The sequence below is a fragment of the Eretmochelys imbricata genome, chromosome 17 (genome assembly GCF_965152235.1).
Source record: "Eretmochelys imbricata isolate rEreImb1 chromosome 17, rEreImb1.hap1, whole genome shotgun sequence".
NCBI classification, from domain to species: Eukaryota; Metazoa; Chordata; order Testudines; family Cheloniidae; genus Eretmochelys; species Eretmochelys imbricata.
In genome coordinates this window covers 9810531-9826813 of record NC_135588.1, presented here as the reverse complement: position 1 = coordinate 9826813, position 16283 = coordinate 9810531, and the positions used below count along the sequence as shown (strand labels likewise).

The 16283-nt window shown below is 42.0% G+C and overlaps 2 protein-coding genes across 3 annotated transcripts in view; one reads left to right on the top strand and one right to left on the bottom strand.

Annotated features, from left to right (window-relative positions):
* The window catches only part of NLK (nemo like kinase), a 111462-nt gene extending 103175 nt beyond the window's left edge, over positions 1 to 8287 (bottom strand). For both annotated transcript variants that reach the window (XM_077836992.1, XM_077836991.1), the window contains exon 1: positions 6717 to 8287. In XM_077836992.1, coding sequence (XP_077693118.1) covers positions 6717 to 7174 — 458 coding nt within the window. In that variant the 5' untranslated portion in view covers positions 7175 to 8287. The remainder of the gene's footprint in view (positions 1 to 6716) is intronic.
* Positions 8288 to 8772: 485 nt separating this feature from the next.
* Positions 8773 to 16283, top strand: part of LYRM9 (LYR motif containing 9) — an 80689-nt gene continuing 73178 nt past the window's right edge. The window contains exon 1 of the mRNA XM_077836822.1: positions 8773 to 8884. The gene's annotated coding sequence lies outside the window, so the exon portion shown is untranslated. The remainder of the gene's footprint in view (positions 8885 to 16283) is intronic.

Below are 16283 nucleotides of genomic sequence, written 5' to 3'. Positions count from 1 at the left end.
TATACCCATTTATTCTTAAAGCGTGGTAGTCAGAGTTAGGTACAATATATGCACTGCTCTGTCACGTTGTCATTGTCAGCACTGCATCTTTTGCCTCAGGCTCTGTCATGGTTTCCTCTAAGCACCAGTGATATGAAACTGACATAATATCTTAGTTAAGAAATGATGATTAGCTCCATTAGATGTCCCAGGCAACAAAAGAATTTATTACAGCATGATACAAGTACAGGAATACTTCATAGATAAATCTCTAATGTAATTTTCAAGTTTGAAATGGTCCCACCCGATGTCTTCAATCCATTCAAGATAGCCTGCTACTACTAAAGAGTTTTTGCCTAAATGAACAATTAGTGGTCACATTTCAAACCTACACATTAGATTAAAGTATAAGTCAGGAAAGTGTACTACAACATCAACGCCAACCTCAGTATCTCATATTTCTGGGTGTTCTGAACAGATCTTCACACAACAAGACAGACTATGGAAGCAGTAACTGTGATAATATGCTTTTCTATCAGAAACGTGTAGATCCAATTTTCAGATTATGGCATTGCTCTAGACAAACCAGATAAATTTGTTGAATGAACTGGCATTTATAGATAGCTAGAAGAGAGAATCATCAGCAATGCTGAATGTAATACCCATTTTTCTGCAGTTGAGTTTTCCAGGTGTAAACAAGCACTTGGTCAGGAACATTTTTTAATTCTACACACGCACTCACGCACTTTTTTCCATTTTATTTATGCACTCCTAACCAGAGTTCTAGAGTCCATCATGAGGAAAGAGAGGTTTACTGGGCAAAACGGATATTTTACGGCACATTTTGAATAGGGGATCTTTCTTCAGAAAAAAGAAGAAAATTAAGTTATATACTTTACTTGGCAAAGACCGACTCCAGACCATTAGTCATATTAGTACTTTTTTTCCAATAGTCTCATTGAAATTGTCTCAGGTTTGCTCAATTAGCATATTTTGTTTTGTTACAACAATTTCGGCAGTGGCCTTCTCTATGGATAATATGTTATCAGTACTTCCACAGCCTCCTACTGATACCTGGCTATATCTAGGTGAGCTAGCATTTCCTGTTTGCAGTTCAAGTATTACTCAGCCTCATTAGCATTTAAAACTCCAAGGAAAAACTTTAAGATGGGGGGGGGGGTGTTTTATGCCAATATTGGAAAAATCATTCTAGATTATTGCAAAGCTGCAGATGAAGTAATTGAAAACAAAGTGAGTAACTGCCTTCCCAGATGTCAGTCAACACAAGAATATTTTTCTGATTGTTAGAATCACTTCCTGATTCATTTGCTGCATGGATAACACAGTGTTTGCTAGCAGGAAAAAAAAACACCATCACCACAAATGTCTCTCCTGGTTCCCACAGGTGAGCTTTGTGTCATTGGAAAATTACCTTCACACAAAATGGCTCCACAAAAGGTAATGTCTGCAAACATAGCAAAACTCCTCTTGAAAGCTGTTTAATGAAAGCTTTTGAATCACTCGACTATATGCTGAGTTTCCATACTTTACTAAACTAGCTCTAGGCTTTTATAGCTTGGATTTGCATTAACACCCAATGCAAAACAGCATCCTGGTTCCCATCAGCATCTGGACACAAAAGGAGAGTTTATCCTATACTTGTTTATAGGATTCTGAACTTACAGCCTCAATTGTTTGTTCTACTATACTATCCAACATACCTTTTCCTAAACAAATCATATGTACTGTACTCTTGCTCAGCACACAAAACGCTTTCACAAAAATATTAAAAGGTTATCAGTTGATTTTAGAAACATCTTCATGGCTGGAGCATTTAATATCAATGATGTACCTCACTTTGAAACACAAATTTCAGGCCCACATTTTATCCACTTAAAACAATATCAATTACGTATAATCATGTTTTCAGTAGTTACTTAGTATTTGCTTTAACCATTTCAGATCTAAGTACAGGCCAGTGACCAACTGCATCTCCTGACTGTCCTTATCTTTAATACAGTTTCAAGCTAGTCTCATCTTTATATGAGCAACCAGACCACTTGGTAAGCCATAAGGGAGAGGGTTAAGCTTTACGATTTTGTTTTTCAACTTGAAGCAAATGAACACTTTAAAACTCATTTCACTTTGAGACTTCAAAATTGGACTGGTCTTCAGTTTTATAGCTTATTTGTATACACATAATTTGTATAGAAATATATGTTGACATCCTAGCGCCGGCAGTTCAGATGCACCAGTGAGAGGACATTATGTTATGCAATGAGCTGGAAGCCATATACATCCTCTTCCATGAACTACACAAGAATACAAAGTCATAGTTGCCACTATTCAAAGCTATGTACTTAAAATGTGAATGCTAGTAAATTAACCTACCAAGTTTTTAAGCTTTTTAGAGTTTGCACATTTTCTGTGCATTACATTTACACCACTTTAAGTTTGGACTTCCCTCCAACAACAGTCCCTTACCATCACCTTTTAAGAAACTAAATGGATTTCTCCCACACACCTTAGGAAATGGACCACAAGTAAGGATGCTGTATTCTTATGGATAGGACATTGGACTGGAGATTTAAGGAGACCTCAGTTTAGTTCCCAACTCCACCACTGGCCTGCTCAGTCACTTTAGGCCAATCTCTTCAAAAGCCCCATGCCTCAGTTTCCCCATCTGTAAAATGGGGATAATGACACTGACCTCCTTCCTTTGAAAAGTGCTTTGGGATCTACAGATGAAAAGCACTATTTAAGATCTAGGTATTAACATTAGTGGCTGTAGTAAGCACCTTCTAAAACACTATTCTCCCTCCCACACACAAACCCCTGCTCCCCACATATGCAAGCAAACTGTCAAAATCACTTAAGGTTTCATAACAGATCTTCTCCAGCACTGGTTGGTTCCTCACCCTTTTGGGAGGGGTGCTCCAGATACTACTGGAGCTATAAGCATATATAGTGTCTCCTGACCACCATCAAGTGTTCCCAATCCCTTTGTGTCTTCACCTCCTATTGTGGGAGCACGCTAGCAGCAAAACCAGATCCAACTCCCACGAACAGCACAAGTAGTTACTCATTTGCTCTCCTAAGGGGCTCCCTGACAGCATCTACCCCTCATCATTGGCCCAGGGTGTAGTGGGGTGCTCTGCAGTGGCTGCTTCAGCTTCTCTACATCCATCCTGAGGAAGCTTTACAGGCACTAGCGTTTTCTCTTCTTCTCTGATACCAAGCCCCTGAGCCACAGCCCCTTTCTTTGTAGGGGAATCCCACCAGCTGGCAGCAGGTCTCCCTAGCAACACAGAAGCACTCCTGCGGAGGACAGCTCCTTGTGCATGTGCACATTCTGAGGATGTACAGGAGTCTTGCAAAAACATATTTAGGATTGAAATAAGCAATACACACAACTTTCACTAAGGATAAAGATTTATAAGACAGAATTTTTAACATATTTAAGTTTGAGCTGACACTGATCCTTTAAAGACAAGGACATCTACAAACTGCTCTGTTTTAAGCAAGTTAAGTTGTAGTCCTTGGACTGTTGGCAAGTTGACAACACAGACCTTAGTTAAATAAATTTTAGATGTCCCTAGCTAAGGCACTTTTAAACGGTTCACTGCTTTAACAACTTTTTTTCACTTTCACCAACCTTTCGTAAGTACCAGTCTTTGGTTAAGTTACTGCAGGTACCTGTTTATTCTTTGCTAAAATGTACTGGACCCTGAACTGTAAAGTGATTTACTTATGGCTATTCAGTCTGTTGGAGATTCCTTACGGCTAAACCAGCTAAGTTAAGCTTATTTCAGAATCTACCTGTAGTTGAGGGAGATGACATTTGTCAAGGACACTCAAATTATGCTGCAGTGGTGCCCACATAAACAAGGATATAATCTGTGTATACGAACAACAGTAGCAGAACAAGTCTGAATGAGATGGTATGGAAAACACTGAAGCATGATGCTTTGACAACTCATGAGTGGTGAAGTACAACAGCACACTGACTGCACCAAAACATCAGCATACCAGCCAAATAAACTAAAACCTTTGGATGTAAACAAAACCTAACAGGCACTGTTAATTACAAACATTAATTCAATTGTCAAAACAAAATCTTTACCAGCCAGCTAACAGGAAATTCAATACCTTTACAAAACTGTCCATTGCTGATAACTTATTTCACTGGCTACATTCAGCACCAAGATAAATCAAGTCCCAGTTGACTAACTATTCAGTGATAAATTTGAATGGTAAATCGCAGGATCACTTCTACAAATCTCATCTACATGCATAAGTAACACCAATTTCCTTCAAAATCATATGCATTACTTTTTTCATCAATTAATTAGTGCCATGATGTGTTTAGGAAGAGGGAGATTCATTATATAAAATTAGTTTAGGTTTCATTACAGCTCTCAGGTCACACAGGTACCAAACTTACATTTTTCATATCTAAATAAACTTAGGTGATTTCATATAAACAAACTTAAATTATAAATGCATTCTTATATTTTAAAACACAATTTGCTTACATGCTAAATCTTAAATTCTGGATGCATTTCACCTGGAAGAGACAATAACATCAAATGCCAAAAGCAGAGCAAGGACCACTGAATTATCTCAAAAAGAAAAGGAGTACTCTTGGCACCTTAGAGACTAACACATTTATTTGAGCATAAGCTTTCGTGAGCTACAGCTCTCTTCATCATATTTAGTATGTGCAAAACAGAAACTAATTTTGCAAATACATAATTTAAACATAACTAACTGCTCAGTGCATAGGAATATACTAAATTCTATGCTGGATAATCCTGTGCACCACACTATGGTGATCTTAACCATTTTTAATTAAAAATTCCACAGTTTATCTTGAAGTAAATACGGAGATCACAATTCTGCAACTGAAGCCACACTGGGAGACCCTTCCATCTGCTTGGATCCAATTGGAGGATCAGGGCTAAATTAATACCAGTGAAACATTTGGCCATCATTCTACTGTAGTCACAGTCAACTGCTATTTCAACAACATTTTCCTTTTTCTTGCTGTCACTTAATGCTGACATACTTTACTATTTATTCTGCACCTTTTTATTTAAAAAAAAAGAAATATTTACAAAGTACTAACAACAAAAGCGAGTCTCTTTTTGCAGTTTGCAAACAGAACAGACAAAACAGACACCTAAGGAAATGCATACAGTAGAAAAATGTTTGCACCAAATGATCTTACATAGTAGCCAAAATTAACACAGCCTAGAGTAAACTATATTCCAAAATATAGAGATAGATATATCTCAAGTAATAAAAATCAGGGACAGGTGGAAATAATATTTGGATATATCTTTACAGTGGGCTTCTTTCTAGTTTTTATCATCTTAAACTTAAATCACGTTACACTGAATAGTGGCAAAAGCACCTTTCCTAGGGATACAGCAATTCAGGCTCTTTATAAACATGCGTCATCTTTTGACTTTGAAAAATTAGTATTTCATTAATTTACAGTTTGGAGATCTAGAAATTCAAAGTTTCCTCTTAAAGAGTAAAAATGCAGGTTATAATATTAACTCAGCCCCTAAAGGCTTATCTAGTTTAAGCCACATGTTTTGTCTTCTTAAAAAGATGATTTTGTAATGAATACATTTGTCTGGATAGTTCAATCACCTATCTTTTAAAAAGAATAAAGTCTTGTTTTTCAAAGACTTCTACTGTAAAACACTCTGGAGCTGCAGTACGTACCAGCATACAAAGACAATCACAGCTTTAAAGGATACAGTACTTTTATTTAAGTAAAATGAAATTATAGGAAAGCTGCTAAGGCAGATGTCCCTTAAATGACACCAAGAAGTTATGTTAAACAAATGCAGTAAGAAGTTTCATGGGGTCACGCCACAATTATGATATGCTTGTGACTTCATATTTGTGATACAGGAAGTGTGCTGCAATATGCCTGCTCTGTCAAAAACCAAAACCCAGACATACTTCGTGTTTCTAACATCTTCCAGTCGCTGGTAAATTTGTTGATTTAAAATCAACATCATATAAAAATGAAAAATAAACACTGGTTTTCTTTCCGTGACCCTGGAAAGAAGGGCTAAAGGGAATTAAATAGGCTAAAGTTTGAGTGGCCACAAATTCTATTTTAAGAGATTACGTTCCAAAAATAAAATCTACTGAAATAAGTGGCTGGGGGGAAGACAGGACATTCAGAGGTAAACTAGAAATACCCATTTATGATGAAAGTGCAAAGTACAGGGATCACTGTCTTAGGTGGTCTGTAACGTGTTACCGTAAAGCAAATTAGCCTGCTCAACTAAAATCTTGGCAGGTGTCTAAAGAAAGTATTAATTTTCACATTTCCCATTTGAAACTCTTAAGTCTAAAAGTATATTCCATTACTCAATTGTTATCTAAAATTAATATTTTATTTTAAAGCTATGCAGTTCACCTCTAAGGAAAACAAATGCCATTTCATTCTTAAGATATGTATAAATATGTTGCCTTTGTCTCAAAATAATGGTGTCATCCAAAAACTGACTCGGCTTACAGCATGGCCTAAGGGTATGAGGTTGTTGCCCCACAAAAACAAGTGAAACCAACTTTCTACAATAGATATGAATCACTAAAAGCAATTTGTAAGTAAGTAACTTTCTTGTTTTCAGGCCCAAATGACAAAAATGAGTTATGATTTGGCAAACAATGAAAAGGAAAAATTAGCTGAGTTTATTTTCTGTACTCACCAGACAACACCAAAGGCTCCATATCCAATAGGTCTGTCCGGCTCAATATCCAGTTGCTGTTGTGGATGATGTGAGTGCTGATGGTGGTGCGCTTTAACTGCAGCAGCTGCTGCAGCCTGTACCTGAGCAGGGGCCGCTGCAGCTGGTCCAGGGGCCTGACCCGGTGCCGGTGATGGGAAATATGGCTGTTGCTGCCCTGGGTTTAACATTGCCGCAGCTGCGGCCGCAGCTGCCGCGGCCGCAGCTGCTGAAGAGGCATGCTGCTGTACGGGATGTACTGCAGCCGCAGAGCCTGGATGCAAGTGATGTTGAGGGTGGTGGTGGTGATGGAGGTGAGGAGGGGGGAGGTGAGGAAGGTGGTGGTGATGGTGGTGGTGGTGACCTGCTGCAGCTGCAGACGTACCGCCATTGTAAGCCGCCATCATTTTTGCGTTGGCTGTTGTGCCACAAAGAGACATTCAAAAAAATGCCCTTTGACTGGATAACAACTGGGTCAAGCTGTCATTTGGCCATAAAAAATGAAATTTGCTACACTTTAAAAGAAGTCAGGTTTCATCATACACGGCCCACCTTTAAAAGCATTGAGCTCAACTAGCTTCACATCTCCATCAAGCCAAACAATCTGACGAATCTTTTCACGTACACGTGAGCCTGTGCGCCCCAAACCCCCCTTTCCCCCCCCAAGAGTTCTGCCGTGGTTGGCTACTAAAACTCCATCCTTAGGTTGTTGGGGCTTTTTGCGCCAGTCTTTCGAAATAAAATGATCACTCCCCCTCCCCCCCAGAAAAAGGATTTGAAGTCACCCCCCTGGAATAGTTTGAGAGTACTGACAAGCCTACCCCTTCCATTCCCACATCGTCTACGTCAAAACCTTCCAAGAGATTCCCCCAGGCCGTCTACATCACTCCCCTCTTTTATACCCCCACCCCCTGAAATAGACTAAAAACTTGGGAGGCTCGCAACTTTCCCTGGAAAGACAGAGAAGCGCGCTGTGCACACGCACAGAGCAGCCAGAGAAGGGATGAGAATCAGAAGGGGGAGGAAAAAACGGAGATAAAATAAATGGGGGGGGGATCAAGATGTGAGACAGGAGGAGGGATGGGAGAAGGGAGAGGGAAAGTGACAAATGAAGGAGTGGGGAAGGGAATGAGAGGAGAATAAAGGGGGGGAAGAGAAAACGAGGGGGGGAGGAGGGAGAGAGGCGGCAGGAGCCCCAGCCCCCTCTGTGGCTGCCTCCCCGGGGCCTTGACAGCCTGACCCAGTGCGGGGGGGGCAGTGGGTGGGGGGGAGCCCGGAGGCTGCAGCCCCCCCCTCAGGCAGGGAGGGGAAGGAGCAGGAGCCGGGATGGGGGGAGGGGAGAGGGTCTCCCGCAGAGTGTGTGCGGGAAGGAGGGGGGGTCCTCAGGCCCCCGCCGCAAGGCGCCGCTCCGCCCCCCGGCAGCTGCCTCCTCCTCCTCAGCCGCCCGACCCGCCGCCGCCGCCGCCGCTCCTGCCGCCGAGACTCACCTCCTCACGGAGCCCCTGAGCGGAGCGCACAGCGAGCGAGCGGCGGGCACGCGCACCCGGCCTCCCCTCCCCACCACCCATGCGGGGCGCGTGCCCGACACCCGCCCGCAGCCAATCGGACCCGGCCCACCAGGCTCCGCGAGAGCCGCCCCTAGCCAATCACCGTGCAGAGCGGAGCTCAGCCAGCCCGTAGGCTTCGGCGGCTGCAGAGTCTCCGAGACTCAGTCCCGCCTGCCTGGCCCTGCTATCCAATCACCACACGCCTTCCCGCCCAGAGCCGGCGAGACCCCGCGAGATTCCCTCACCTCACACAACCCTCACCTCGAATGGCCGCACCTTTTTCACCTTACTGGCCAATCACATAGCTCTGTTTCTCCCAACTGACCAACCGGCTCTCCCCACAGCTAAAACCCACCCCCAAAAAGGTCACCGGGCCAATGGAGCTTGAAGGCGGGAACTCATGCTGATTGACAGCCCTTCTCGCGAGTGACGGATGCTGATGGAGCTGTCGTACTTCAAATCGTAACAGGGAGGTTCCCTGTGACGGACCAGGAAGCGGCTTGTACCACCTTCCGCGGAGGCCAGACGACCAGTCAGAGGCAGGGATGGACGCGATGAGCAGGAGAAGCAGCCAATCCGAGAGGAGCGGGCGGGCGGGGTGAAGTAAGGACGCTACTGGCAAGAGAAGAGGGGCAAGTGGGGTCGGTTTCGGAGCTGGGGTGGCGTGGAGGGAGGGGCCTAAGGGAGAAGGAACTTCCGGAAGCCTGAGATGACCGAGGGCTGGTGGTAGCCGCCGCTTGCCAGGCTGCGCGGGGGTGGGGGCACGAAGGCGCGGGCAGGCCGCAGACGCAGGGCTCCGTGTTGCCCCAAGCCCCCCTCACCCTGGCCTGTCAGCCCCGCCGCTGGCTGCTTGGCAGGCCGCCCGCAGCGTGGCCCTCCTTGCCTGAGGGTGGCCGGCGTGAGTGCATCGCCTTAGGGCAGCATCGGGCTTTATCCGCCCGCCCCAACCTGTGGAATCAAGGATCTAGGCCAGGGGAGCCGTAAACCCCTCTGACCCCCCCCCCCAACAAAATAAACTGCCAAAAAAGAACCGTTGGTCCAGCCCAACTGCTAGAAATACGTTTGTGGGGTTGTTTTTTTTAAAGGGGGGGGGTTGGTTTTAAATGGCTCCCTGCTTGAGGGGCAGTAACCTGCTGGGGTGTGAAAACCAGCAAGTGAAACTGACTCGAACCAAAGGGAGACCGGGGGGTCCCTGCAATGTCAGAGATAATCTGATCTCTTGGACCTGGGTGTCCTGACCCAGCTCGAAAGCGGAGCCAGGGTATGGCTAATAGAGAACCTTGTTTCTAAAACCCCCAGCGACCCTCGCCTCCCTCCAAAACAAGGGTCGTCTTCTCTCACTTCTCAGCAGAGTTGATCCACTTCCCCGGGAGGCCGTAGCTGTGTCTGTGGAAGCAGCTCTCCTGTTCACACAGTGCTGTCTACACAGGGCGTTAGGTCGGTATAACTATGTCGCTCAGGGGATGTGGATTTTTAACAGCCCTGAGCGATTTAGGTAGACTGATATATGTCTGAAGTGCAGACCTGGGTTTAGTAACAGACACTGTTGTGAAATCTTACATTACGAAGGTTTTAATACTTTTACAACATCTGCTACTGAATATTTACTAGCATACTCAGCAGTCCTATCCAAAGTTAAAATAAAGGTCACTCTCCAAAATAAATAAGCCAAGTATATTTTTGTATATCGCATCCTTGCTTGATTTATTTTTAAGGTGGTGGTTTCTGGAGTGAATAAAGTCCAATAATTCAAAATGATTCTCCCAAATCGTATAAGGAAATGCAACGTGTATGAGCCAAAAGAGGCAGACACAAAATAAGGACACATTCCATATATGCATGAGTAAATTTGAAAATACTGCTCAAATCTGAGAGGCAGCTTTAATTTTCTATAACTCATTGTCCTTAGACTCTAACCCAAGTATTGTTATGGGAAATGCATAAAAATTTACTAAATGGTGAGAGAGAGTTTTTTAAAATATATTTTAATTAGACAGCAGGGTAGCAATTCAGTGTCAGAGGAAGAATGACTGACAGAGTGAATTTGCAGGTGTCATCCTCAAGTGTGAGCAAGTTGACAGCCCTGCTTACTCCTCCCCAGCTGACACTGGGAGCTTATCTACATAGGGAAATTGACCGGCAAAACTATAGTGGTATAATTATACTGCCGGTCAAATTCCCTGTGGAGACAAGCCCTTTCTCTTATTATTCAAACTTCTGTCCCTATGCTAAAAAGGCAACAGCCAAATCATTGTGCTGTTTTTGTAACAGTACAGAAGAAGCTAAAATTACTTAATGTGTAATCCCATCACAGAACCAGGAAGACTTTGTGGTATGTACTTTCTTGAAAGCTTCAAAATAGTTATATTAGCCGACTTCTGATAAGAATAGGCTGTAAATACCTTTAGCATCTTGTTTGACACATTGGTAGAAGACGTGAAGAATTTTTGGTAAAACTAGGTATGTCAATTACATTTTACAAACGTTGGCAGCGAAAATTTGTATGTAGAGTATTGTCCGGTTTTGCAAACATTCCACCAACATTTGGTGGAATTTTTCTTAGTGTCATGATCCACTAATGAGCAAACCTCATTATTGTACATCAAAAGAGAGAAGATTTAAGATCAGGTGTTGTCTGCATTTTGGGCGGGGAGGAGGTCCAAATTGTGTCTTTTGATGCCTGCTCACTCTCTCATTGAAGTCAGTGGGAGCCATGAATGTGGTTCAGAATACAGAGCTTCACCCCTAAGTATCTTGCACTGGGATGCTAAATAGGGAAGCAGGCAAACACCATCCTCAGGAGAAATGCAGGCATCTAAGGCATAGAAGCCACCAACAGGGCAAACAGCATGTGCACCAATTTGAGTTTAGCACACATAGATCACTCCTGGATTACCTGCAAGGAGTTAAAAATGAACAAACAAAACCCACAAAAATGGTGCAGCGTGATCTTGTTAAAACACCCTTTGCCCTTCCGTGATGCCAACACTTTTTGCAGATTGCATGAAAGAAATATTATTAAAGGGGGAAAATCCAGTTTGGACCTAACCTCCCTAGTGTAATTCTCTGATCAAGAGCAAACGGCAAACAAGATGTGATATTTTGGTGGTTGTTCCCAGGCGAGCACCTACATACTATAATCACAAGTGCTTTGCAGATGCCTAAAATAGACCTCTCTGTATGGAAATTCAGGCTCTACCCCTGCAAACACTTGTGTAATTTAATGTACATAAGTAGTACATTGAAGTCAGTGCACCTACATAAATGTTTTTAGAACTGGGCCACAGTTAGATTGGATGGGTCACATATGTTCCAGAACAGTGGGTCAATGAAGTTATAGCAAGGATGAATTTGCATCAGTGTATTTACTAAATATGTTGCAAACTTCACAGATTGGAAGTCACAAATGCTGGAGTGGGTGGAGAGGCTGGAGAGAAAGAACAAGAGCTCATTTTTCTTACTCTTGCCACTGATCTGTAAATGAATTATAAACTGTCTTGCTGCTGATTAGAAAGAGCAAAAATGGTCCCAACATAATCTGGAACTCCTGTCATGTGCTTATTTATTGTCTTTCAAAGTTGATAGTGTATTTGAAAGTTGTGTGTGAAGATGTCAGGCTGTTTCCACTGGCAGAGCCTAGCTCCTTCAGGTACTGTGCTACTGAGGAGATTTGAATCAGCTCCACTCATTCCTATCAGTGCTACCCAACGCAGCTGTTACCACTTTCTCAGAAGTACACAGGTCGCCAGATAAGCTCAGGAAAGCACCATATGATATTCATTCAGATTATCTTTTGTACTTTCTTGAGCCATCAGTAGCATACTGGGGGCTGCATTTCTTTCAGCATCTTCTCCAGGACCCAGGATGGATTAAATGCTGCAGTTTGCCACTGTAAATTACTTGTGGCGTAAGTCCAGTACCCTGAGCATGATACCTGTGTGTTGCTCGTTGTGTACAGAAACGGCAAAAAGGTCTTTTAGATTTTAAAAAAGATATAAGTATTAGGAATAGTCCTGTTTCAAGCTATTCTCTGACAAAGGACAAAGAGATGCTTTGCCCTAGTTTGTACACATCCTTTGTTTGTGCTACCTGTAGCCAAATCATTGGTCTGTTACACTTTAGTTGATCACACCTGTGTGGTATTCTGTACCTGTGTTGAAAATAAACCTGTTCCTTGGATTTGAAAGTGTAGTGAGTAGTGGTTTTTGTCTGCTACAGCAAGCAGTGTTTGTCTGCTTTGCGTGGTTCGTAAAATAAGCTGTGGTCCTGAAATAGCCTTACAGGTGCACAATGTATGTCTAATTAATAAAAATACTTCTATTGTATCTTTCATTCAAAGGTCTTAATTTGTGTTCCACATTTTATTATGATTTATTCATTATTCTAACAGACTTGCAAACTCTCCACTGCATTTGTTTGTACCTCGTATTTTTACTTACTTTGGTCCTGATTCTGCAAACCACCTAAGTACTTGTTACTTTACACATGTGAGTAATCTTGTTGAAATCATGTGAACAAAGTTACATAGGTGCTGAAGCTTTGGCAAGACTGGGGCTTTTAATGGTAATGGAAGAGTATACATACCATGAGGTGAATATGGACCTCTATGTTAAGCAAGTGCCCCCTGTAGGGGATGGCAGGGGTTATGGTCCAACCAGAAAAATGTTACTCATTAACTTCTGATCCTAATCCTGTTTAATTTTAAAATCAGGGCTTTAACATATCTTTGCCTCAGTTTAATGTATATAAACCGAAGCCAGGTGGGTTTTTTTTAATTATGGATGTCCAATTTGAAATAAATAAGGCCTGATTTTTAGAGGTGCTGAGCATTAATAGCTATCATTGACTACAACTGCTGCTAAGCACTTCTGCAAATTAGGCCCAGCATACCTCAAGATGGGGCTCCAGAATTAGTAGTCACCTCTGGATAATTTGGTTACTAATGAATATATTGTATTAAGATTGTATGTGTACATACACATGTACATATTATAATTTGTCTTACAAACGGAGTTTGACTTCAGAATTCTGAATCATGCTTTCTGGATTTACTATAAAAATCAGTAAATGAGATATAATTAGGAATTACTGTGAAACATTGCATTTGTTTTTCATAATAGCTGCACCAATATGTTGCTCTTACAAAGCAACAGCACTGGAAATAATTATGGAAACACCAGCTAGAGCAAGGGAAGATTTTGTTGGACGCAACATTATAGTATAACAAGACACTGATCTAAATCTCACTACAAAAGTATTATCTGGCAAGAAAAGACTAATCTCACACATTCTAGAGTGGTGTAGCCCAGTGGTTCTCAAACAGGGGTACGTGTCCCCTCGGGTTACTCACACATCTTCCAGGGGGTACATCAACTCATGTAGGTATTGGGCTAGTTTTACAACAGGCTACATAAAAAGCATTAGCAAAGTCAGTACAAACTAAAATTTCATAGACACAATGACTTGTTTATACTGCTCTATAGACGATACACTGAAATGTAAGTACAATATTTATATTCCAATTGATTTATTTTATAACGATATGGTAAAAAATGAGAACATAAGCAATTTTTCAGTAATAGTGTGCTGTGACACTTTTTTGTATTTTTGTGTCTGATTTTGTAAGCAAGTAGTTTTAAAATGAGGTGAAACAAATAACACTCCTGAAAGGGGTACTATAGTCCGGGAAGGTTGAGAACCACTGGTCTAACCAACATCCTGAGAGGAACACTTCTGCATTATTGGTGAAATTTAGAAGTATAGGAAATGGGTCATCAAAAGCAAAAAGAACACTAATAAATGTGACAGAACAGTGGTGTGTGATACAAGGTCACATAGCAAATGTTGACAGTGTAGTTTGTCATCTATATGTGATCCCAAGCCCATTCCAGTTAATAGGAGACTTTCCACTGATTTCATTGGGTTTTGAATCTGGTCCTTAGTGAATTGTGTTACTTTTTATTTTATTTACATAAAATACTTGGTCTAAAATGTACTATGGAAAGTACTGTATGTCAACATCTGGAAAAAATTGTTCCTTTTAAAAAAAAGAAAACTAATCATCACAACTAATAGCAATGATCATTACTGCACTATAAAGCCGAGGATCGTGCCTTCCATTATGAACTTAATCTTGCAAAGCCCTCTGTAGTGTATAGCAAAAGCTGTTGTACTCCAATGCATCTGCATTCCAAGTCTGCTCATGGGCACACACAAGCTTAAACTATAGGTGTATTCATCTGCATTGGGAGTGTGCTCCAGTAAATAGGACACAGGTGTGGGAGGTAGGAAAGCTGGGTTCCAGTTCTGGCTCTGTCACCACTGACTCGGTGTGTGACTTGGCCAAAACACTACAAATCACTTTGCCCCAGTTTCCCCATCTGTAGAATGGAGATAAAGATGTTTAATGGTACCCGATCATTGTGTGTGTTGAGTCGAATGACCAAAAAGCACCACTGAAGTGTTATCTGTTACTATTACGAAGAGTAGTGTGTCTCATGTGCCCTTCCTGTTTGTTTGTTTAAATGAGATTGAGGGCCAGTTCTTACTCATCAATCAAGTGGAGGGCTGATGAGAGAGAGTGTTTGAAGGGATGCATTTATCTGAGATATCCACACCCAGTTCTGGCAGATGACCGCATGGACGGAACCATATATCTGGCTGGCATGCAGGGTCTGCAAACCCCCTCTTTGGGTTCCCCATGTTGTAGTCTCCTGTGCAGCCGAACCTTACCAGTTCTACTGCTTTTTTGACGTCCCACACACACTCAGAGAAGGGGACAAGGTTCCCCTTCCTGCTTTCACTTGATCATCTTTTTTGCAGAATACCACACCTGCTCTGACAGCTGCAAGAAAAAGAAAAAAAATGAAAGTATGTTGTAGCATAAACCAAAAGAACTATCACCAGGAAAGTCTGCTGCTGTATATTTAAAAAGACCATGAGCACATGAGAGGAATGAATTATTTTTTAAAAATTGATGGACAGCCCTTGCAAGATAACCATTTAAACAGTCAGTTTCTTTTTTTCAAGATGGGCAGAAACAGAGATTAAGTGACATTGAAATGTGTAAAACTTTTCTACTGAACCATTTAAGGGAATATAAGATGTACAGAAAAAATAGACAAGATGCTCGTCACTTCTAAGATACCCTTAGTTACTTCATTCGGAACTTAATGCAGCTGCCCTTTATTCACAATGAGTAGCACTTAAGCTTGTGTTAGTAAGCCCTACTTAGTGTAGGGTGCGGAATCAAGTTGTCATATACTATTATGTGTGCTTCACAGCTTTTCTTTTCACCGTTCCAATCCTCCAGGGCCAGACTGCAATTTTCCTCATGCTGAATAGCACCTTATTTCATGTGTAGTCCTTCTGATGTCAGTGAAGCTGTTTGCAGAATCTAACCTGCATTAGTTTGGACGGTGCAGGTAGAGACTGCACAAGACCATGCCAAAGCCCAGATTGATTGAAACTAATTTGTTGGTCTCAGTGATGCATGGAGATATCTGATTGGTGACTGTTGTTGATGAAACATGACAGATCAATTCTCATCTTTTACTGGTGAAGCCAGTTATTCATGGGGACATGCATCTGTCTGTTGCTATTTTGTTCACACTAACGGTGCTATAAAGTGGTAGCAAGAGGACTGTTTGTGTATCCAACACTGAACACTGGCACTTAGTCTACATGTGTGTCAGACCTACTTGCCTAAATCCACTAAAAACTACACGGCATATGGCAAAGTTAGTTGCACAGAATACAGCCCAGTTCCTTTGTGAAAAGGTAGTATGTCTGATCAACATGTGGAGTTCCCTGGACCTGATTCGCCACTCACTTTGCACAGGTGGAATCCTTTTGGCAACATCTTGCACTAATTCTGCACAAAGTTAAACGGAGGAAGGCTGTGGATATCAGGCCCAGATAGCACTTGGAGAGTCTTCAAAATGTTATGCACAATTGCCTTTCTTAATTTAAAAACCCTACACAATGGGTGGCATCATCCTGT